The 23,759-nt window shown below is 33.7% G+C and overlaps 3 protein-coding genes across 8 annotated transcripts in view; 1 reads left to right on the plus strand and 2 right to left on the minus strand.

Annotated features, from left to right (window-relative positions):
• Positions 1 to 2,965: 2,965 nt before the first annotated feature.
• On the minus strand, positions 2,966 to 6,544 carry LOC121258488 (nifU-like protein 2, chloroplastic). The gene is made up of 4 exons (XM_041160012.1): positions 6,330 to 6,544; positions 6,137 to 6,248; positions 4,461 to 4,771; positions 2,966 to 3,452 (listed from the first exon to the last, which is right to left on the minus strand). Exons 1-4 carry the CDS (start codon positions 6,417 to 6,419, stop codon positions 3,264 to 3,266), a joined length of 702 nt encoding a protein of 233 aa, XP_041015946.1. The 5' UTR covers positions 6,420 to 6,544; the 3' UTR covers positions 2,966 to 3,263.
• Positions 6,545 to 9,530: 2,986 nt separating this feature from the next.
• On the minus strand, positions 9,531 to 10,494 carry LOC121256942 (WEB family protein At1g75720-like). Its single transcript, XM_041157751.1, has one exon. The coding sequence runs from the start codon at positions 10,333 to 10,335 to the stop codon at positions 9,697 to 9,699; it is 639 nt and encodes a 212-aa protein (XP_041013685.1). The 5' UTR covers positions 10,336 to 10,494; the 3' UTR covers positions 9,531 to 9,696.
• Positions 10,495 to 11,227: 733 nt separating this feature from the next.
• LOC121257555 (DExH-box ATP-dependent RNA helicase DExH7, chloroplastic) overlaps positions 11,228 to 23,759 on the plus strand; it is a 29,854-nt gene continuing 17,322 nt past the window's right edge. For 5 of the 6 annotated variants that reach the window (XR_005939240.1, XR_005939241.1, XM_041158594.1 and 2 more), the window contains exons 1-18: positions 11,228 to 11,587; positions 11,808 to 11,913; positions 12,045 to 12,232; positions 12,663 to 12,716; positions 13,596 to 13,746; positions 13,836 to 14,218; positions 14,671 to 14,889; positions 16,365 to 16,476; positions 16,690 to 16,887; positions 17,475 to 17,554; positions 18,809 to 18,931; positions 19,113 to 19,199; positions 20,107 to 20,207; positions 20,726 to 20,783; positions 21,300 to 21,365; positions 21,700 to 21,782; positions 21,893 to 22,073; positions 23,504 to 23,656. Coding sequence is in view for 4 of the 6 variants with exons in the window: in XM_041158594.1 (XP_041014528.1) it covers positions 11,291 to 11,587; positions 11,808 to 11,913; positions 12,045 to 12,232; positions 12,663 to 12,716; positions 13,596 to 13,746; positions 13,836 to 14,218; positions 14,671 to 14,889; positions 16,365 to 16,476; positions 16,690 to 16,887; positions 17,475 to 17,554; positions 18,809 to 18,931; positions 19,113 to 19,199; positions 20,107 to 20,207; positions 20,726 to 20,783; positions 21,300 to 21,365; positions 21,700 to 21,782; positions 21,893 to 22,073; positions 23,504 to 23,656 (2,640 nt within the window). In the remaining 2 variants the exon portion in view is untranslated. Of the gene's footprint in view, positions 11,588 to 11,672; positions 11,710 to 11,807; positions 11,914 to 12,044; positions 12,233 to 12,662; positions 12,717 to 13,595; positions 13,747 to 13,835; positions 14,219 to 14,670; positions 14,890 to 16,364; positions 16,477 to 16,689; positions 16,888 to 17,474; positions 17,555 to 18,808; positions 18,932 to 19,112; positions 19,200 to 20,106; positions 20,208 to 20,725; positions 20,784 to 21,299; positions 21,366 to 21,699; positions 21,783 to 21,892; positions 22,074 to 23,503; positions 23,657 to 23,759 lie in introns of those variants that run through there. The other variant, XM_041158598.1, reaches the window with a different exon arrangement.

The following is a 23,759-nucleotide window of genomic DNA, read 5'->3' on the forward strand; positions in this document are numbered from 1 at the left end:
TCTATAACATTTTTAACTTGTGTCTATATTCAAACATGATGAAATCAATTGCTATGTTGCATGATCAGGAATGGATCAGAACGTACGATATATACTAATGCAATTCATCCACATCAGTATTGTATATAGCATGTAAATCTGGTTTTAGCAAGCTGACAACCATACGAGGACAGGTGAATTATACTGTTCGTGTACGTTCTCAAATGAGTTAATATGGAAGCTTGATATCTGCTAAACTAAAGTGGGTGAAATATAGAGTTTGGATTTAAATTCAGAAATTCTTCAGTGAGACTTATTCTAAATGTTTAAGCTGATACGCAATATAGATTTAATCATTTTTATTATATCTTAACACGTTGCACCACACGTTTGAGAACATTTGTCAGGTTGTTGGGAAAATAAAAAAACAAGTCTGAATGCGTTTATATAAGGTCAATACACGAGGTCAAGAGAGGCCAAGTTGGCCAACATGGCGGTTGCTAGGTGTAATTAATATCAATATTGCTTGATGGAAAAATCTAATTGTAAGTGATTATGCGTACTAATATATATATTTATTTAATATGATTGGTCAGAAAATAGATTTTATTGAAAACAGTGCTAATTTGAATTTAGAATATGAAAGTAACAATATTAGTACGCAGATTGGTATACAAACTTGTTTGTACGTAGTAAAACTCTTGTTTAATCGTCGCCACTGGAGCGAGTCTTTGGCTTCTGATCTATTAGTTCTGGGGGAGGTTTGATCTATTAGATATAAGTTATAGTGAAAGGTTTTAATAGTGAGTTGTGTTGAAATGAAATGATACAAGAGTTGAAAGTTGAATAAATTATTATTAAAATATTATTTTTATTTTAAAATTTGAAAAAGTTGATACAAATTATTTATTATATTTTATTTAATAATTTAAAAAAATGTAATAATTAAATAAGATAGTTTTTCAAATCTAAAGAAGGAAGTTTTTCCTTTTTGTCTTTGTTTGTTTTTCAACGCACTTGAAGTTGAAGCTTCCATTAAATAATGCTAGACCACATATTTCTTCACTGCCTCTTAATAGACAGCATCATCAAAACTTGTACTTGCGTATCTATAACATTATAGTTTTTGAAACTTGTTAAGTCATGTTATCCAATTTTCCACCGTAAATTTGGTGTTTAACCTTGAAACAATTTAGACTTGGATTTTAGTTATTTAAAGGCTGGGTCAACAACCACCGCTGGGGCTCCGCTAGGCCATTTCAAAGTTTTTTTTTTTTTTTTTCACATCATTTTTTTAGTATTTAAATAATTTTTAAAAAATTATTATTGAACAACACTTCCTTAATCACTAAATATATATATATATATATATAAAAGGAGCGGGATCCTTGATTCCCTAGCTTTTTCCTTACAGTTTTTCTATATATAGTTATTAGATACAATCAGCATGCAGTCGTCCATGCCACGTCAGATTTAAAATGAATTATTTACTATTTCTCTAAACGCACATGTTCTCTCTCATTAACTCTCTCTCATCAGGTCTCTCATCAGTAGGGTTGGAATCAAGCCTAGCTGAGCCGGTCTTTGGCCTGTCAAGCTCGGCTCGACTCAAAATACTTGAGCTTGAGCTCGAACCCGAACTCGAGATTTTTTTTTATTCTTTGTTCGAGTTCGACTCATTAAGCTAAACTCTCAACTCGAGTTCGAGCTCGTCCCACAAACGAGTTTGAGCTGAGCCGAGCTTGAGCTCGAGCTCGAACTGTTTATTTTTTATTTTTTGAATAATATTTAATATTTAATAAAATAAATAAATAAATAATCTAATATTAAATTTATACAACTAACAAGTAGAACCTCTATTGAATTATAAAATTTTAAAAAAATTATAAATAATTAATATCTAACTAGTTGATATTTATCCAAAATAACAATATAATATATGCCTACATATATTATTAATACATACACTTAATATGATAACATATATATATTTCATATATGGTTCTCACATACTAATATATGAAATTATTAAATTTTATCGACTAATTATTATACAAATTATAAAATATACTTATGAAATATATTCACTATAAGGACATAAGTAATTAGATTACATATTATATATTTAATTATAAAAGTGGTATGCTTATATTATTAGTTACTACATATATATGTGTGTGTGTGTGTGTGTGTGTTTGTGTGTGTACACATAGGTTGTATGTACATATTTATCAATATATAGATGAGTTTTAATTGAGTCGAGTTAACGAGTCGACTCGAGTATAAATAAGCGAGCCTTAACAAGCCTTAGCTGAGTTAAGTCAAGTTTTGTCGAGTATGTGTTATTTACAATTTGAGCGGGTATCTGCTTTCACTAACGAGTTTTTTTTTTTTTTTTTTCACGAGTCGAGTTCGATTCGAGTTTAACCAAGCGAGTACCGAGTGGACTATCGAACAGATTGGTTCATTTACAACCCTACTCATCAGGGCTCTCTCTCTCTCTCATCAACTCTCTCTATCTCTAGCTCCTCGAGTCGTCTCTCTCTCCCATCAGCTCTCTCTCATCAGCTTGGTCTTCCTCTCTCATCATCTCTCTGTCTCTCATCAGCTCGGTCTCTCTCTTATCAAGTGTCTCCACGTCAATCCCGTTTGCATGTCGTTTGCACCAGACGCTTGCAACAAGCATTTTTCTTTTCTTTATTTAAATGGACCCGTCTATCTTCCCAAGCCTCAAGCAAGTTTAATGCCTTTCTCTGTCTCTCTTTTCTTGGAGGTATGATCACCCTCGAAGCAAGTTTAAGCTTCCTGTTTGTTCTTAGGCCCGAAACTGAGATGCTCCCGTGCTATTTTTTTTCCTTGGAAAAATGTATGCTAGAAACGAAGGGTGTGTGTTTTTTTTTTTTTACGTTCAACGTCTGCGTCCAAATCAACCCAAACGCATATGCTAATTGCTAGGTAAAACTCTGGATAAGATAATAATAATAATAATAATAAAACTTTGATAACCAATTTAATCATACACAACAAGATATGTCCTCTTTCCTATTTCCGCTCTTAGATTTCCAGTTACAAAAAATAATTTGCTCGACTTTTGCAGCCCTCTATATATGGAACTGTACATATTCCATAGAACTACCACAAAGATTTTTTACGGAGTTCTTTTGACACACTTCGTTTGCAAATTGCTTGCGACAGAAAATCACAAGCATACAATTAGAGAGACGACGGGGGGGGAGGGGGGGGGGGGGGGGGGGGGGGGGGGTATTTCTTTTGTTTTAGGGCTTTTACAGAAGTTGAACTGCTGCAATGGATGGAATTTTCTCTCGCAGTTTCTGTGTAACAGCCACTCGAACAGTCATCACCCCTGCTGCTGGTCCTGTTATACGAATTTTGACTATCGGCTCCTCAATTGCCACAAGTTCAAGTGACCCACCAGCTGCCCCAACTAGATATGGCCTTATTTCTTCGAGTACCTGAAATGGATTATAAAGTATGAAGTACCTAGAAATATAAACTTTTTTTGATAGGGAGGGGGGGATGGTAATTGCCGAGTATTGATTTTTAAACACATCCAATGGCAGACAGCTTCCTGCTGAACTGCAAACGCAATAAGCAGATCTGTCCTATTTCAGAAAGGACCTTACCATGCAATAAAACTTGGAGCTAGTCTTCCCACCGATTACAAGACTTTTTCAGAGAGCCCTCATACATTTCTTAAATAAAAAAAAAGAAAAAAACCCGTTATAGATTTAGAGGCCAACTCTACCTTGAAGCACCAAAGCCAGAATTTAAACTAAGCGAAACGGAACTCAACTGCTTGTTTTCCAAGAACAGAAAAGAAAATAAAGATTTGAATTAATGCACTAATAGAAATCGGGATAAGCTAAACAAAACAGCAAGTTTCATAAGAAAAAATGTAGGATTTTGTTGTGCTGCATCAATTGTCTTCCAAAATCCTAAAAGGACAAATTTCCTCATACATGGGGTCACTTCCATTATGTCCAATTCATGCAGAACTTGGAACAATTTCAATTATCTCATCTTCTTTATTTGCCCTCCCTAAACTCTATTCTCTTTGCTCAGCTTATGTGGAATATGGCTCCTCTTTCAGATCATTCACCATGTACTAACTACCCTCTCACCCTCATCAATGAGTTGTACCAATAAATAAATGAAGAAACAGAAAAAATGAACATAACTTATACATATTACACTATCTACTAAGACCATTGGTAGTTTAACACGAAAGTACTTATCAAAAAAGTTTAACAAGACAAATTATTGTGTTATCCCATAATGTGGATAACATGGAACCCTCATCTTGTCACAACATGCCATGTAATTAAAGCTGTTTTCATATATACCAATTTTGATTGACCTGCCATCCTATATTATGATGATAGTACCACATGTCCATATTCCGAGATTAGCCAATAATTACTTGTTTAACACTAGAGTAGTTACTAGAAATGCAAAACTACCTTCTCAATATTTTCCTCGTTCAGCTCAAGGCCAGTTTCTTCATCAGCTATGGGTTCCACTGCAACTATTTCAGGGATCTTTTCCATCAAACGGCGCTCAATACCCATTTTCATTGTTGTAACAGAGCTCGGACAGGAGCCACATGCTCCCTGTAGCTTCAACCGTACAACATTGCCGTCAATCTCATGCAATGCCACATTTCCCCCATCTGCAATTAGATAAGGTCGGATTTCATCCAATACGCTATCAACATTCTCTGCAGTTAGTGGCAGTTCAACGGCTGAATTTGGAGTAGCAACACCCTTCACAACTGTACAGTATGAAAATTAATAACCTTTTAATATCCAGTAGGTTAAAAGTGGAAAGGGGAGATCACAAGCAACTCACAAACGACCCAAGCACCTCCACAACAAAGATGACGAATACATTATACGTTGCAGTACATGCAAAACAAAACCCAATTCAATTTTAAGTTTTATGCCCCTAAATAACCTGAATAACTTGGTATTCTTCTTTTGTTCTAGGAAGTAATCAAGGCCTAATTAATGAATAATGATAGGCTTACTACTTCCTACCACCCACTTACTACTCCCTAGTGTATTTTAATTTTTTTTTTATTATTATTTTTTTAATATCCTTAATCATTAAGAAAAAATTTTAAAAAAATATACAACTTTACTAATAGTCACTTTCTTAATCATTAAGTAAAAAAATAATAATAATAAAATTTTAAAAAAAATAAAGAGAGTAATAATGAGTGGTTGGAAGTAGTAAGCTTATCATTATCCCTAATTAATATGTGGATTTTTTCTTGATAAGTAAATTAATGTGTAAAAATTAACGACAATCTCCCAAAACTTCCAACAGTTCATTTTGTATAGCCAAAGTAATGATATTATTGATGGCTGAGTTTCAACCTAATTATGATCTGAGATCACTTTCAGCTACTGATTTTCACAACAACATACTTAAAAACCATGATCAGCAATTAAAAACTAGTATAGAAGTTTCAAAGACCAAAATTGCAATGAGAATACAAGAATGGCTTTTTAGAGGTTCCTAGGGTGGAGGTCACACATATTTGAATGGACAAAGGAATACATAAACATGCTTTTTAAATGCCGTTCACAAAATATTACTTAGCACGCTAAACAATCAAAACAGGCTCAAAACAAACCATCAAGGTAAATGACTGTTAAGATTTGTGAATGTCACGTATTACTTCTGTCTGGAACACATTTAGAAACACACAAATCGCAGATATGCTCATAATCATGGTCGAGCACTTGGCAACGACGAAATGGAATTTCCTTTTAAGCTTTACAAATTCCACGATCCTAAGACAGATTTGGATTCAACAGGAAAGCTCAGACAAGAGTATTCTGAACGATCAAATCCATGTTTTCGAACCTAACCTTGTGTTAGAAAAACGACAAATTAATTCCTTTTTTTTTTATCAGTAATTTTATTGAAAATAGGCGAAGCCACGTACACGGGACATATACGACAAATTAATTCTTTGCAACGCGTACTTACGAAGAAAAGCTCAAACTCAACGAAACAATCAACGACGCCATGAATTTACCCATTTCCGTTCAGATTCAATCCTCAAAGGAAGAATATAAATCATACAAATATGCAAACCAAATTATACAAAGGAGAAATTTAATGTTACCTGGACTGCGTGATCGGGAATGGAAGCGAACGGGGACGGAACGGCATGAATCCCGCCACACTGGATTATGTCCCCTCGCGAGAAAAATATGAGTGCCAAACAAGTTCGAGCTCTGTAATTTTTCTTGACGGTAAGAAAATCGATCCCATATATTTGAAATTAGAGAAAGTAACAGTGAATAAAGAGAGAGGACCTTAAAGGATCGAGAAGAGGTTGAGGACTGAGGTTCTAGGGCTGCTTGGGGCCTGCCGCAGGATAAGTGCGTATTCACCACAGATTGCATCTCTCTCTCTACTCCGATCCTCTTTCGCTTTTTCTCCTCTTTCTTTCTATTTTCCTCGGTTTCTCGGTAGACAAACAGCGCTACAATACAGTAGGGAATCAAATCTCGCTCTTTACTTGGTGCCGCTGATATATTTATTATGAGCTACACAACCTTACAACCTCTACACCACATTTTTTAAAAAAAATTAATTTTTTAATATTTAAAAAAAAAATATTCTTTCTAAACTAATTTAATTCTTTTATTCATTATTTATATATTAAATATTTAATAAAAATAATAATAATAATTAAAAAAAATATGATGTGCGGAAGTTATGTGATAAAAAGTTGTGTAGATTTTTCTCATTTATTATTTATATATTATTATTATTATTATTATTATTATTATTATTTATATATGTATATATATATTTTTTACCGTTGCTCTTATTTTTTCTTAATGTTGTTTAAATCTTTATCTTTTTTCCTAAAAGCATAGACAGACTTCTGAATAAAAGCTTCAATTTTCATCTCAACATTTTCCAAGACAATTTCGGTCTTTAAAATTGATGTTGAAAATGTAAGACTGCTAAGTTTAAATATGCTTATGAAATATGTTGAGATAAGTTTAATTTTTTTTTTAGTAAATGGTTAGAAAATTAGTGACACTCATTAATAATTAGTTTGATATGTGTTGAAGTATGCTTGACATTCAAACATAGTCTATTGGTCCAATTAACAACACAACTTTTTTCAAGTATTCTAACCATATTTTTGTAAAAAAGTGGATTATACATTAAAAAAGTGAAGAAAAATTTATTTTTTATTAGTTGAACCCACCTTTTTACAAATGACTTATATGAGACTTGTCTATTTGAAACTTATATCTAGTATTATTCATTCTAAATATCCAAACAGACCCTAAAACATAACTTCGTTACTTTAAGCCACGTTTGGTTATACATATGAGATGAAACGAAAAAGTTATGAATAGTAATGAGATAATTTGTGAATAATAATAAAACTGTTTAAGTTAAGATTTTTATGAGATTTTGGAAAATTAAAAAGAAAAAGTTAAATAAAAAATTAAAAAAAGTTAAAATATAATTTTTGTTTTGAGATTTGAAAAGGTTGAATAATTTTTTGTGTTTTGTTTATAGTTTTAGAAAAATTATAATTATTATGTAATTATTATAAAAATTTGAAAATTTGAAATTAGAAAATATTTGTGTTTGAATGATATTTATATGCTAAGATGAAATAAAATGAGATTGTTTAAAAGGTTTGTGAGATCAAATGAGGCCTAAGGCCCCGTTTGGATAAGCAGTTGGTATCCTCTCATTCCATCAAATCTCATTTCATATTAACGTCCAAACACTACTTAAATATAAATACTTTTCAATTTATCTTTCATATTTTTTAATCATTATAAATTTCCTAAATTTCTATAAAAACCATAAAAAATACTTTAACTTTTTCAAATTTCAAAATAAAAATAATATTATATCAATATTTTAAATTTATAATATTTTTATCCAATTTTATATCTCTCACTTCCCGAGACATAATAAAAATGTTAACTCAAACTATTTCAATACTATTTACAAATTATTTTACTATTATTTACAAATTTTTAATCTTATATCATATGGTCTGACTATCCAAACTAGGCCTAACAATATTTTGTGATAATCGTGTAATGTCGAGTTAATGGATGAGATTTAACATTTTTTCTATAATTATTTCATTGGATCCAATTATAATCTTGACTGTCTTAGACGTGGCTTAAATATTTATTAAACTGTTATAATTGATAACAAAGCTAAATTTAAACTCTTTATAATAATTAAGAAGAGATTTTAATTGTGATATTGATTATAATATATAAATTTATATATATATATATTGTTTTAAAAGATCCAAATATAGCTTCGGCTTTTGATGAAGGAAAATGATACTGCATCGCTTGAGTTTGCTCTATCAATTTGACCGCTCATTTATTTTATTTTATTTTTAAATTTTTTTATTTAATGATTAAGAAAGTGACTATTAATATATTAGTTTATTTTAAAATATTTAAAGATGTTTAAAAAATATTTAAAAGAAAAAAAGTAAAATTTACACTAAGGCCACAACCAATGGTCAAACCTAGACGTCATAGTAGCACTATCATTCTATGTAACATTACAATTGTCAACTGAAGATTAACAAAATAATTTTAAAAAAATATTGAATTAAAAATGTTTAGAAATATAGAATTGTGAAACGTAACTCCTGATCGAGGATCCTAATTTTTCAAAATATGTATATTTTGCTGTATCAATACCTTCATCGAATGTTTCTCACTTATTTTGTCTCCCGTTATATTGTGCCGTGTCTTGTTTTATGCTTGTGACTCACACTCCTCTTATAATAAATGAGTTATTTTATTCGTAATTTGGTATATAAAGTGCACTGAATTAATGGTAAGATTTAATTTATAAGATTAAAATTTTTAAATTTAATTTTAAAATTGAATTAAGTAATATAAATATTTTATTAAGTGTGCTTGCGCACCGATTAGATAATAGTATTAATTATATTTAATTTATTATATCTTGTATTAATTATGCCCCTTCTGCAATCTGTAGGCATGATATCACCTTGTTTCTTTGATCTTGTTGCGGTTGGCCATCGGTGAGATGGTGTCGGGCTTGACTCCAATGGCCTTTTTGCAACCTATTTACCCGACAAACGGGCTCAAAGATAGATAATTAGATTTTCATTTAGGCATGAAAGATCGATCACCCACACTCCATGCATGAATAAGCTGATTGATATTCACAAAAATTTTATGCCACGTTATTTTTGCATTTTTTTTAAATATTTTATTAATGTAATTAATTGTGTCATTTTTTAATATAAAATAATTATTTTAACTAATAGTAGAATACGTAAAAAAAATACGTAAAAGTCATTAATTCAGTCCCCCAACATTGTGGACGAGGGAATTAAGGGCTGATTAAAAAAAAAAAAAAAGTTACATGCAATGGTCATTGCTAAATCAACTGAGCAATGATTTATACATATTCTAAATGAACATGAATATTAAAAAAAAAAAAAAAAAAAAAAAAAAAAACAGAAATTTCAGTGGCCATAAATAAGCTAATTTGCTCATTGAATGAATACCCAGTCACAGAGATCAAAACAGACGTTCTTATAGATCTTAAAGAAGATTAATTAAAAAAGAAGAAGAAGACGATAAAAGGAAAAGGAATGATATCAATTATACAATTTGGGAGACGAACAGAGTGTGTTTACGTACGCAGAGCAGTAGAAGAACGTTTTTTCCTGGAAAATAAATCTCCCAACAGAGGAATAATAGGCTTCTTCTTCATCCTCTTCTTCTCTATTCCAAAATATCCTTCCTTACCAAGGCTTAATATTTGAGCCAGAGTAGTTGAGTCCTCCATACTATACATTAACTCCCTCTTCCTCTCTTCCTCTCTTATCCTACTACTTGCTCTCTCCAAACTCATCATCTCTGTCGCAGCCACTGCCTTTGCTGCCGCAGCGGCTTCGGCCTCGGCCAACTTTGACATGTTCTTGTGAAGCTCGGCGTTCAGCGAAGCCAATGCGACCTCGGTTTCGGACTCTCTCTCCTTCAGCAACTTCAGCTCCACCTTCGTTTCCTTGAGCTCGGCCTCCAGCTTCTTCAGGGTATCTAAAATAGAGCGGTGATCATTAAGATCTTCAAGTTTAGACTCTGTAGGAATTGGTGAGAAGTTCCACGAAGTTTCTTGCTTGGGGATGTTCACGCAAGGCTTTGGAGAGAAAAATTCTCCCAGAAGAAGCCGCTCGTCGTAGATGGCCACGGCTTCTTTGACGGAGCGGAAGGGACGGGACGCGTCAACCTTAGAGCTACAATCGATATTGGTCGAATGATGAGATTCCATGGTGGTACTGGTTGTGCTTCACCTTGGGTTGGGGATAAGAATGGTATACATGAAAAAGGAGAATGGATATTTGATGATTGGTTAGGTTAGGGTTTTCTTTGCTTATACTTCAAAAGAAGAGGAGTAAAAAGTGAAATGGCCGGGAGACTGTTGTTTCAAGGTTAAGACAGGACCAGAGTGTCCCTCCCTGTCCCTGATCAGGAATGAGGATGACCGGTTAACCACACGTACGGCTTAGAGCAAAATCAAATTATGGTTAGGCCGTGTTTAGATGTTATATTGAAATTTAAAAAAATTATAATTATAAGTTGAGATGAGTTAGGATTAGTTTAAAAATTAAATGAAAATTTAAAAGTTTAAAAATAATTTTGGAGATTATTATTTTTATTATTTTCAAAAAATTTAATTTTTTATCTTAATTTTTTTTAAAAAATTATTCTCATCAACTACTATTCACTATTTTATATCTTATAAAAAATACTTTCACAAAAAAATTATAAATATAGATTATGAAAATAAATAGTGACTTTTGTATAGAATTCTTTATTTTTAAAATATTATAGATAGATTGCTTTATTTTCCTTTTTTAATTATCTTTTCAATCCTCTTTTATTCATACAATAGGAGAAGAAGCTAAGCTTACGGTCGTTCATTTATTTAATTTTTACGATGTAGAATCAGGTTTTGTAAATGATTTTATTTATTTATTTATCAGTATTTATTTATGTAAGGAAATTTGTAATTCGGAAGAATGTAATCATAATATTTTTTTTTTTTGAAAGGGAATGTAATCATAATATTAATTGTGTGTAATGTTATCTATTATTCACTGATAGTTCATAGTTCACGGCTCTCTAATTTCCGTTTTTTTCTTTTTTTATTTATTTTTGTTATAGGTATTGATTTTTCCAAGTCCGTCCAAGTCGAGCAGCTCCTAGTCGGAAACCAAAGCGAAATGGCTCCCAAGAAGAAACACATCAGTAGCAATAGGGCTCATTCAAAATCTTCGTCCAGAGCCACACCACAAGCTTCGTCTTCGTCCTCGTCCGGTCCCAGACTCCAAATTTCAGCCGAGAACGAGAACCGGCTCCGCCGCCTTTTGCTCAACAACAACTCTGCCCGATCCGCGGCTCCGGTCGATGATACTCTCTCCAAGGCCCAGAAGGCCAAGAAGCTTAAGACCGTTTATGAGAAGCTCTCCTGCGAAGGATTTACCAATGATCAAGTCGAACTCGCTCTCTCCGCTCTCAAGGTACCATTGTTACATATTCATTTCTCTATGTTTGGCTACCGAGAAAATTATGAACAAAACAATAGAAGAGAAAATAAAATTTACGTTTTGATACGATCCAGCATGGATTGTTAAAACCGCAGGTTGGTTCTTATACCTTCTTAAGATTGTCCTTGTATCCACGCTTGTATTAGCTTGTGCGTAGTTAGTATTAAGTCTCGTGTTTCATTGTATTGGGTAGGAGGGTGCTACATTTGAGGCTGCCCTTGATTGGTTATGCTTGAATTTGCCGGGTAATGAGCTTCCATTGAAGTTCGCTAGCGGGAACTCTCTACATACAAGTGGAGGTATACTTGGATTCGTTATGATCTTATTGTTTTTCTTAAGTGTAGATGGTGCTTGCTATTTACTTTTTGCAGTAACTGAATGAAACTGCGCTGGATTTTTGTATACTGATATCACCAAACTTCAATGCCAGGTTCTGTTGGTGTCATATTGAATTCACGGGAAGGTTGGACGCCTTCGGCGGACCCATCTACTGAGTTTAAGGAGGAATCTCCAGAAATTTCTATTAAGATCAAGGGCCGGTGGGATGATGATACTCTAGATTCACGTCAACCTTCTCAAGCTAATTGGATCAGGCAATATGTGGAGCAACAGCAAGAGGTACGGAGACATATTGCATTAGCATATTTTCTACCCCAAGTATATATATCTCCTAATAAGATGCTCAAAATCTCTCTCTCTCTCTCTCTCTCTCTCTCTCTCTCTCTCTTTTCATTTTTATTTATTGCTAAATATGTTGATTAAATACAATTGATATTTGGTTTTTTTTACCGATCAAAAAATTGATATTTGGTTTCCCTAGATACACGAGGAACTATTGGAATTAGATATATCAGAAATCATAAGTTACATTTCATCTTGAATTGAATAATAAGTTGAAAATTTGAGCACTTTCTATCAACTGGCTGCTTTTCTAAAGAATAAGTATTATATACAAATATATATATATCTGCATGTATTTGGAAGAAAACTGTTTTGGGAGATAGTTCATGCAGTGGAGGAATTAAAAACACTTCGATATTATTTGCAGGATGATTCTACAAATTGGGAAGATGATGTGGTTGATAACAGTTCCCTTGAGGAGGTATTTACAATTGTTTGTTTGCCACTATTAGGTACCTGATAATTATTTCTGTCTCACCATAACAGGGAAACATCATTCCTTTTGTAGTTTGTCTTGTTACAATAACTTAAAGTACTCTCCCCCTCCCCCTCCCTCCCTCTCCTTTCTCAAATAATTAGCTATGCTAATAAGTGAATAATATTTATTGAATGGCTTGATGCTGTCCATTGATGTGTTTGTTAGTACAAAAATCCTATAAGAAGTCAATGGAACTGAATAAAACTAATTTAGCTTTACACTGGTGTCAATGGAGTCTTCCTCATACATATATGTGTGGTAGAGGCCATTTAGAGTAGTCCTATATAAAGAGAATATAGCTTCTATTTGGTTTGTAATTGCCTCTTGCAAGGTTTATTCAGTTTGTGATTTAAAGTGATGTTTCTCTGCGCCTTAAGATTCTGAATATTTGTTTGCGAGCTATAAGCATGGGGTGCCACCCATATGAAAGAATTGCAGAGGGTCGTGGCAACACTGGCTGTTAGAGGTGATACCAATGTGCTACACAGAAGTTTTCTCCATGATAGTCCCATAGTTCTGGATCGTATTGGGTTCAACAGTTGAGTCTTGCAATGGGTTTTTTGAGTCGAGTATATGGGTTTCATCCTCTATGTTTTAATAACACCGATTTATTGAAAAAATGATTGTGAAAGCCAGTGTTAGAATTTAAGTCATTCTCTATACTCCTCGTATCATTGTATAGGGGCCCACCAGCCTTTTTTTCTTGTGCTACTTTTCAGGTTTTTCTAGATGTTTCTCTTGTATGCACCGTGTATTGGGCTAACAACCTTTTTGACTCAATAAATTTCATCTTACAAAAAAAAAAAAAATCTATTGCAATAGGTCCATGGACCTAGGTCGTACAGCGTTATCGCAAAAGAGTACCATGCTGCACGTTTGGAAGCAACGAAAGCCAAGGAAAAAGGGGATAAGAAAAGCCAGGAGCGTGCAGGCAATGTTATCCGCAAACTCAAACAAGAATTGTCTGCTCTAGGTTAAAAAATTTAAACTCTTTGGTGATTTTTGTAAAGGATTGTGTTCTTCTGCACCTCTTGTCATGCGCCGTTTAATTTTCATCTGCAGGATTTTCAGATAACATCTTGGCATCAGAATTTGAATATGAACGAGCTTCTGAGGACACAAGTACTAGTTCCATGCCTCATGAGCATTCCGAAGGAAAATCATTATGCAATGTTGAACCTGGGTCGGCATTTGTTGTGGAAGCAGATATGGATTGCTGTAGCTCTAAGGATTTTCCAATGAAATCTTCTTCTAGTTCATATATTGAGGAAAAACACGGTGCAAAAGAAGAGTCAGAAGATGTAGAGCTTGGTGGTTTCTTTTTAGAAGATGCGCCATCTAATGATGGTTTATCTCCTGAAGTTTTGAAACTTCAGAAGCGAGAAAAAATCAGAAAATTGTATGATGAGAAGAGTTTGGAAAAATTGGATGGCATATGGAAGAAGGTAATTTGTTAAATGGCATTTGTAAAAAATTATAATGATGGTTAGAATATGGATTTGATGTGTCTGGCTTTACTCCTCATATGTAGTTGGTAATTGTTAAAGGATATAATTTGAGTGATTAAATACATTGTTTCGAATTAGCTTAAACTTTATGGACTAGTGGTGATTAGTAAACGATTCAATTAGTTTGATATCCAACTTTTCTGTCAGAAGATTGCAGAAAATCAACTGTTTGATGCTTGATTCTAATAAATTGTGCACCCACAAGTTTTTACCATAGAAAAACCTTGTATTTTTCTATGTGGTGGATTGACATTTGCATTTTGAAATGCTTGATGTTTGTCTCTTTTTGGTTTTCATGTGGCTCCTATGCCTTCTATTTATTTGTTTTCTATTTATTGCAAGTTCTATCTGATTGTCATGTTACTCTAATATTTTTTAACCAATGGCAGGGGGACCCGAAAAAGATCCCCAAGGCTGTTCTTCACCAATTATGTCAAAGATCAGGGTGGGAAGCACCAAAATTCAATAAAGTGCCGGGCAAAGAAAGTAGTCTCTCTTATGCTGTCAGTGTGTTGCGCAGATCTAGTGGGAGGGGCAAGAGCAGAAAAGCTGGGGGGCTGATCACCCTTCAGCTTCCAGATCAGGATGGAACCTTTGAATCTGCTGAGGTACTCGTTAATCTCTAAAACCGCTAATGCCTGTTATATTCTGCATAATTATGATATTAATTTACTTAAAGAAATTTTTTCCTCTGAATCTTCTGCAGTAGTCTGAACTTCTAGATCGCTGATGCATGTTTTGACAGCATACTTTGTGTGCTATCGATCTATCATTTGTACTTTGATGTTTGTTCACTTAGTTTTATTTTTTGTACCCATTTGAAGAAAATTCACTGGATTCTTGAGGTATGTTGATAAATTTCAGGGGTCTCTAGCGGCTAGCTGCCCAATCGTATATCAGTTAAGGCATTGATCCTTCAGGCTATCTACATTTTTTGCTAATCATGGTTGGAAAAGAGATAGGACTTTAGAAAGGAAAATTATATTCTCAAGCCGGTGTGTAGAGCACACCATCTAAAGTGCTTATATGAAATAATTTGATTTGGAAGATAAATTTTAAAATTTAAATCTTACAAATCAAATATTACTATTTAAGTGATGTGGATGGTGTGCTCTACACACCGGTTTGAGAATATAATAACTCTCTTTAGAAATGTGTATAGCTTTTGGCTCTACAACTGCTACACCTTGTGAAAATCAAGACCAATAGTTGTTTTATTGTTTTGGCTAGCCACAAATGGTAAGGAGGTGGAGAAGATTAGAGACTCATTTATGGGTTTGAAAGTATCATGCTAATGTAAACATAGGTGTGTTTGTGGGATACCCAATATCGAGTGAGTAAAGGTGGTGACTGAGATCTAATATTGCTTGGGAGGGTGAAGTTATTGCTCTTTGTAATGATTTAAAGGGGCTTCAATTATATTATTGACTGGTCCTTTTGGAGTATGGGCCAAACGTTGCTTAAGCTTCCCTACAAATGGCATCAGAGCCAATTTTAATAAGAAGCGTAGGACTTGAGTCGTGTCATTTATAATAGAATGACTAGACGAGGATGTTGGGAATTTAATAGGGGAGATTCTGATACTCTATATTGAGTGAGCATAAGTGGTGAATGAGATCCCATATTGCTTAGAAGGGAGAAGTTTTTGCTTTTTTATAATGATTCAAATGAGTTCCAATTGTATTATTGACTAGTTCTTTTGAAGAACGAGCCCAGACGTGGCTTGGGCCTCCCTTAGCTCATTATAGTTTGAGTTTAGTCTGATCATTGTTTCTTTAGAAATGAAAATGAACTATGCGCAATTGGACTCAAAACTTTTTTCTACCAGATGTCAAATTGGGTCGCTCAAGTTTTAACTCTTCATTTTTTCTTTAAAATTGAAAGTGTGTGTGTTCATGTGTGCACCTATTTTAGTGCTTTGATACTTCAATGTTGTCATCACTGGTGTTATTATTTTTTAAGGGAGGTTCTTCATATTACACTAGTACATCGAGTGGTAAGTTGTGCCTTGATTTTTAAATTTACATATTGGATTATAGATGGCTCTTTGTAAATATAAATACACGAACCATTTCCATTACAGGATGCACAGAATAGAGTGGCAGCATTTGCTCTTTGTCATCTGTTTCCTGATCTCCCAGTTCACCTGCTAGTTATGGAGCCCTATGCCTCACTTGTCATGCAATGGAAGGAAGGTGACATTTTCTTTTCTCTCCAAGACATAAAGCTGAAAAATTGAAACTCCTGGAAATCTTTGAATTCTTGTAGATTAATATCCTTTTCAATATGGGTATATATATTCATTTTGCATGTAGTGCGAGATGATATTGTTTATTAGGATAGTAAAAAATGTCAACTTGTTAAAGTAGTTAGCTATTGGCATAACATTTGAAAGCTTACACTTACAGGGGAGTCATTGGCCAATATGGAAGACAGTGAGGAAGATCGGAGGGCTGGTTTTGTGAATTCGTTATTGAAAGCTGATCAATCTAGTTCAACTGCTTCTGATGATGTGGTGGATTGTTCTCTACCAGAAAATCTTCAGAAGCTCCATATTGAAGACTATAAGAACTCAACTGTTGCTGCTTCTGATTCATTAATTGACAGTATGTTCTTTCTCTTATGCTTGTTTGCATTGTCTCTGACTTTCTTGTTAGTAGAGGTGCTCTACTTTGATACTGGATTGACCTTTTTTACATCTAGTTCTTTTTGTTCCAATATGCCGTAGCTCAAACAACACCTATTTCCGAGTAATAAGGGGGTGGAAAGGTGTGGTTGTGGGTTCAAGACCCATCTGGTGTGTGTGTAACTTGCCAATAAAGAAATCTAGTTCTTTACCTTCATAAGCCCCCCAACCCCACCCCTGCAGGTGCACGCTAAACCAAGCGACCAAACAGAGAACTGAAAGGAAGAAAAATGTGAGAAAATATTTAAGATATTTCAGCGGCCAGTTTGATAAGAGCCTGTAAGCTTTGATTACTGAAGGTTTTAGCACTTGGTGGGAGATTGCAAGTTTGCTCTGTGCTCATCCAACTGATAATGTATTTAATAAACATAGGTCCAAAATTTTTAGGAAAAAGAGAAATTCAGTTGGGGTAAGTTGACATGTTCTAAACAAAAAAAGAAAAGTAAATATGAGTTTTTGATTGGTGTTGATTTATCTTCCCTAATTTATGTTGAGCTTATATTGCAGGAGTAGACAAAAGGAAAGAGATGGAGAGTGCATATTTGAGACGAGAACAAGAGATCAAAATGAAAATGAAGAGATACAAGGTTGTTTAATCTGAACTCCCTTCAAGTTTGCAATGTCTACTTGTGTTATTCCCAAAGTCTTGTGTGCATTCTTTTATATTTTAGCTGGATTTTAGGTATTTTCCTCATCTTTTGTAGGCAATATAGAGAATAATTATTTTATGTTCGTGTCCTTTGGATTTGCCTCCTTACCATTCTTTGAGTTTCATGATTGAATTTCAAGAGTTTGGCTAGCATTATGTGACTAAGATAATATACATCATCTTGAGTTTAAATTTTGTGAGTTGTTGAATGTAAAATATTTGAGTTTGTTTAGAGTTTGTAATTAAGTATTTTAGATAAGTCAAAACATGTAATTCTGTGTCTCAAGGTTCTTATCTTATCCATTGAAGAGTTTGAATTTGAAATGGCTACAAGTCTGTGGAGATAATTTCTGTGGTTAGCAAACTGTTCGCAAAACCGTCGTGACATATTCAATCCGTCAGCAGAATTTCACTAGGACTTGGAAACTGCTTCCAGAAATACATTTAAACTGTCCTACTATTTAGGAAATGTAGAGATTCAATTTTCGAGATATTTTAGAGCACTTCCTAGTGTTTATTTTGGTGAGAAAATTCCCTTGAGAATTTTCATATTGTTTCTCTCAAAGGGTGTGATTGTGATCCGAGATTCAGATAGTGTGATCGTTTCAGCCACTAGAGTTCTAGTAGATAAGTTAATATTTGAAGATCGTTAGACGTTTTGGCTGCTATTGTGGTATAGACAAACGAGTCGTTTGTCTGGTCAAGTAAGAGTGTTAATTGACAAATTTTTTGTAATTGAAACTTGCTTGTAAAAGATTTTCAAGTAGTGGATTGACATTTCTGGGTAGGTTGTCCCATAGGGTTTTACCTCTAAAGAGTTCTTTAAAAGGTTTCCCTTCGTTATCAATTTTTGTGTTATGCAATTGATTTATTTTATGTTAATGCTGTTCTTATTGAATAATTGCCTGAATATTGATTAACAAATTAATTGATAGAATTGGTAGACCTTTGGAAGTTTTACTGTACAGGGGTATTTGGGTAATTTCAATGACGTTAAAATCTTTTCTCACTTGTGGGCAAGCTATGTGTGCTAGAGTCGTTAAATAGTCTGCATATTCATATATTTCATGCTGGTTCCACTTTGCAATTGCAAGTTTTTCTAGCATTTTCCATTATAATTTTTTTCCTTGTGCATTTCCAGTTTGTGTTCTCTTTTTTCTGTTTGTTACATTTCACGTGTTATTTCCTTTAGGAGATGTTGAAAACTAGGGCTGCGCTTCCTATTGCTGCTTTGAAGGGTGAAATATTGCAACTTTTAAAGGAGAATAATGTCCTTGTTGTTTGTGGGGAAACTGGCTCTGGGAAGACAACTCAGGTTTACATTCATTTTTAGTTTGCTTTGAGCATTCTATGTTTTTCAATGTTCATTTTTTATCCGTGTAGTCATGGAATGTCTCTAGTATTCAGAGTTTTTGGCATGGCTATTATTACTCTGCTCCAATTATCCTCCCTTAGTAGAACAGTACCACAGCTTATATGAGTTGCATTCTATGTAGGTTCCACAATTTATTTTGGATGATATGGTTGAATCCGGATTTGGTGGACAGTGCAACATCATATGCACGCAACCAAGGAGAATAGCGGTGGGTACAAACTTTTTCACATTAATGTAATGTGTACCTTATGTTGTACAGCTTTAGTTCACTTGTGTATTTCATGAATGTCTTGTTGTGAAGAATTAGATTAAATCAGTGCCACCAGCATAAATCATCTTGTCTTTAATGTACCATCACTTGGCTGGTTAATTTGTTTTGAATGTGTTTTTTTAGTAGGTTGTTCTTGCAAATCAGATTCCTTATTGATCTGAAAATCTCTGTAAATCCATCTGGTCTGTCAAAGAATGGTGGGCTTTATGTCTTGCAAAGTTCCCTAGCTGTTCTTCTGGGACATCCAGGGATCTGATAGCACCTTGACTAACAACTTTCCTCCTTTTCCTTTAAAGAGTCAAACAGTTGGACATCCTTTGAAAGATGATCTCTCTCTCGTGCTGTCCAGAGCGAATATGAGATGATTTCCCATGCCAATTTCCTATGCCCTTTGGCATGTCTATCTAATAGAAACTTCTATTGACTGGCTTCACGCTTGGATTGCTGGACATTTAGTTATTATTTCAGGATTGTGGTGGTAGCAAAGGTGCCAATCAAGCTTGCAATTTGTGTTATTAATTCTTTTACTCCTGAATGGGGTTTCTCTTGTATACCTCTTTTGTACTAAGGTTGCGCCCCTTTCATATTGTTAATAAGATCATATTACTTTTGAAAAAGTGTTATTAATCCATGACCGACGTATTTTCTCCTGGTTGAGTTGATGCTATATATTTTTTTTAAAAGCACTGTCCCTTTTGTCTTGAGATTCATTGTTCCACAGTATTCAGCAGATAATTATATATATATATATGTAATATATTTAAAGATTTTGTTATGCTGTAACACGGGGTATTCTTTCTTACCTGTTGACCATAGTTTTTGTCTTTGCTGCATTGTATTGCAGGCTATTTCTGTGGCGGAAAGGGTTGCTGATGAGCGCTGTGAACCTTCACCGGGTTCAGATGGTTCTTTGGTTGGTTACCAAGTCCGTCTTGATAGTGCAAGGTGTTCAGATTCTTGTTCCACTAATTGACTCTGAATAGTGCATGGAATAACAGAGGCATCATTTTATCTGATGTCATGCCTCTTTTTTTTTTTTTTTTTTTTTTTTAAATTTTATGTATTATTGTTCGAGAGGTTATTACTTATAAAAAAAAAGAGTTTGAGAGGTTTACACAGTTTCATTTCTCCTAATGTTTTTCTGGGATTTCTAATCTTGGAGTTTGGTTGTCAAAAATTCTTTCTTTTCTTCGTTTTAGGTTTTTTCTTCATCTACTAAGCACATTTTCAAGTGTTTGGTTGAGATATATTTTTAATGTACATGAAATCAAGTAGGTGCTGTTTTATTTAATATATGAATGTTAACAAGCAAAGAGAGCTACTAATTTCCATTTGGAAACTTGAGAGTATAATGGATTAGTGATCACGTCAGTGCTAATCGATATGCCATACCTTCTTATACATCTATGAAAAATGTGTCACTGATATTTGCCTTTTTCTTTTGCTTAATTTCACAATCTCAGGATTGAGAAAACAAAGCTTCTCTTTTGTACTACAGGCATTCTGCTAAGAAAATTCTCGGTATTCCCTCCTGTCTAATTGGGTGGTTATTATGAATCTATTGTAATCAATATGGTACTCATGCTGATTTTTATGTCATATCAGGGTTACATTTTGTTTGTTACTTTTTTGTAATGTATGCGCTTGTGTTTGGTGGGGTGGTTTTTTTGAATCTGTTGTAATCAATACGATGCTTATTATAGTTTTTTTTTTTTTGCTTTTTAAATTTCATATCAGATTTAAATTTTGCCCGTTATGTTTTTCTGATAGTTGTTTTGGCACCAGTGCTATATTTTTCATATCTTTATTTAATTGAAGTGAATTCTTTTTAAATATTTTCTGTGCATATGCCCTTGTGTTTTGACTATTTTAATTACCACAGTTATTCTTTTACAATGGAATAACTGGTCAAATTTAGTAAAAGTAGGCTTTGATATATATTATAGTCAGTTGTTTTGGGACCTCTAATTTCTTTTTTCTTCCCATTGAAAGCACACCAACCTTCATTGTTGATTGTTGTGTTTTTCAAATTTTCAGGGGGACAAAAACTTGACTGGTGTTACTCATGTCATAGTTGATGAAGTGCATGAACGATCTTTGTTGGTGAGTTAATTTTACTATGGGTGGTTCGTTGATATATTCGAAGTGGGTCTTGTGATTATGAGTTCATTTGCACTATTTTTTTCACAGTCAATGAAATGCACAAGTATTTACTTGAAATAAAAACTCTCATTATTTGCAGCTATTCTCTCTGGTTCATTTTAACCTGTTATAGGTGGTATGGTGGGTTTTAATTTTAGTGTCCCTATCACTTACGGTCACATGTAATTGGTACTTCCTCGAGTTATACACCTATTCCTCGATAAGACTGTGGATGTTGTAATAAGAGGTAATGTACTCTGACCTGAATTTTGATCAGATTCTTTCTCTGTAACAGGGTGATTTTCTACTAATTGTTTTGAAGAATCTGATAGAGAAGCAATCTTCTCATGGCACACCAAAATTGAAGGTCCTTCTTATGTATGCAAATTTCCACTTTTTTGTAGATATAATTATGCATATCTTATTTGTATTTTGATCTTTATTAAGCTTTCTTCATTTTTGTGGGCTTATATAGTTTGAATGTTCAGGTCTGCTACTGTAGATTCCAATTTGTTTTCAAGATACTTTGGGAATTGCCCAATAATTACTGCAGAAGGCAGAACTCATCCCGTGACAACTTACTTTCTTGAGGATATATACGAAAGTATTAATTATCGCCTTCCTTCCGATTCTCCAGCTTCTATTAGGAATGAATCCACCAAGGAGAAGGTATCATGATTTTGATTCCTTGACTATCCTTACTTTGTCATGGAACTCTTTGAACATTTTTGCTTGCTTTTTCACTGTTGTATTAAATTAGGACAAGTTTCTCTTAGGTCCATCTTTTTGCTTTTCCTAATGTTTTCCACTTGCTCATGAAAATGTCGAAATATTACGGTCATGTTTGGTTAACAAAGTTTTAAAAAATGTTTAGACTTTAGTTCAAACATTTTTTGAACTTGAAAAAAAAAATTCTATTTCAACTTTGCATCCAATCATTTGCCTAGATTTTAGTGAAAAGTAAAAACACAAAAATCAAAACTACTTTTACAAAATTCAAAGCAAAAACTACCCAAAAAAATAATATTCAAACAACTTTTCAACTCCACCTATCCACTTTCACAAACCCTAATACATTATATATATAAAAAAAATTATTCAAAATTTCTTATCTACTATCACAAAACCTAATAAACAATACATAGATTCTAAATAAATTCTCAAGCATTCCCAACATTTCACTTAAACAAATATACCTATACTTTGCATGATTAGATGAATATATTGACTCCTTTGTTTATTGATAAGGAAATCTGTCTTACGTATAGTTTGATATGGAATAGTGCATCATGGAGTGCTATTAAAATGGGCTTTTTATGGTATTCATCATGTTAAAGGTTATTCATATTATTCATTTTAGGTTATCTGTAATAATTTCCAGAATATTAAGAGTACTAATACTAATAGGATGACCACCACTGTCTCAACTTGTCCACAAACCCATAGGCTTTTGACCACATATTTTCAAACTTGAATTATCTATGACTCTCATTAATGCCCCCACACGAGGATCGGAAAATGTTTCGAACAAACCCAAGGTAATCTCTTCTACCATACCTCCGGGAAATGAGCCTCCCAAGAATGTGATGCCAGGAAAGTATATAATCTTGACCAAACCCGAGTATGAGACCATGCAAATTCACCTCACAAGGGGCAAATCTAGGAGGTCCAACTCGAAGATAAAAACAGAAAATTCTGTCATGAGACAAGAATGCCTCAATCTTTCACTCGTAAACCAAGTGACATTGAAATCTGCACCAATACATCATGGGCTATCCCACCAGCTGTACAAACTAGCTATCTCATCCCACAAAATTCACCTGCTGCTATCCAAATTCTGTCCCTTAGATACCTGCAAAAGCCCTCACCAATCCATCCTTCACAATCTTGAAACAGCATACCACCGAGAGAGCTTTTTTGGCTATTTTTTTAAATCAATTATTTGAATGTACAATGATTTTTCAGTTTTTCCATCCATGTTGTGGCACTTGTAGTTTGGTTGGATAATTCAGTACAGTTTCAAGTATGATTATTGGGTGGGTTATGCAGTACTATTTTGAAAGTCATATCCTAAGTTGTGAACTCTTGTTTTGCTACAGTTCCAGAGTGGTCCTGTAAATGTCCGTAGGGGTAAGAAGAATCTTGTCTCGTCTGCATGGGGAGATGATTCTCTGCTTTCAGAAGACTGTATTAACCCGTATTATTTGCCAAACATGTATGAGTCATACAGCGAACAAACACGACAGAATATGGTAAATACCTCTAAGGCATAAATTCTGACACACTTTCAAAGGTGACTTTATAATTGACAAATTCAATTACTTAGCAAAAAAATAATTTGGAAAATTCACTTTT

The sequence above is a fragment of the Juglans microcarpa x Juglans regia genome, chromosome 3S (genome assembly GCF_004785595.1).
Source record: "Juglans microcarpa x Juglans regia isolate MS1-56 chromosome 3S, Jm3101_v1.0, whole genome shotgun sequence".
NCBI lineage: Eukaryota > Viridiplantae > Streptophyta > Magnoliopsida > Fagales > Juglandaceae > Juglans > Juglans microcarpa x Juglans regia.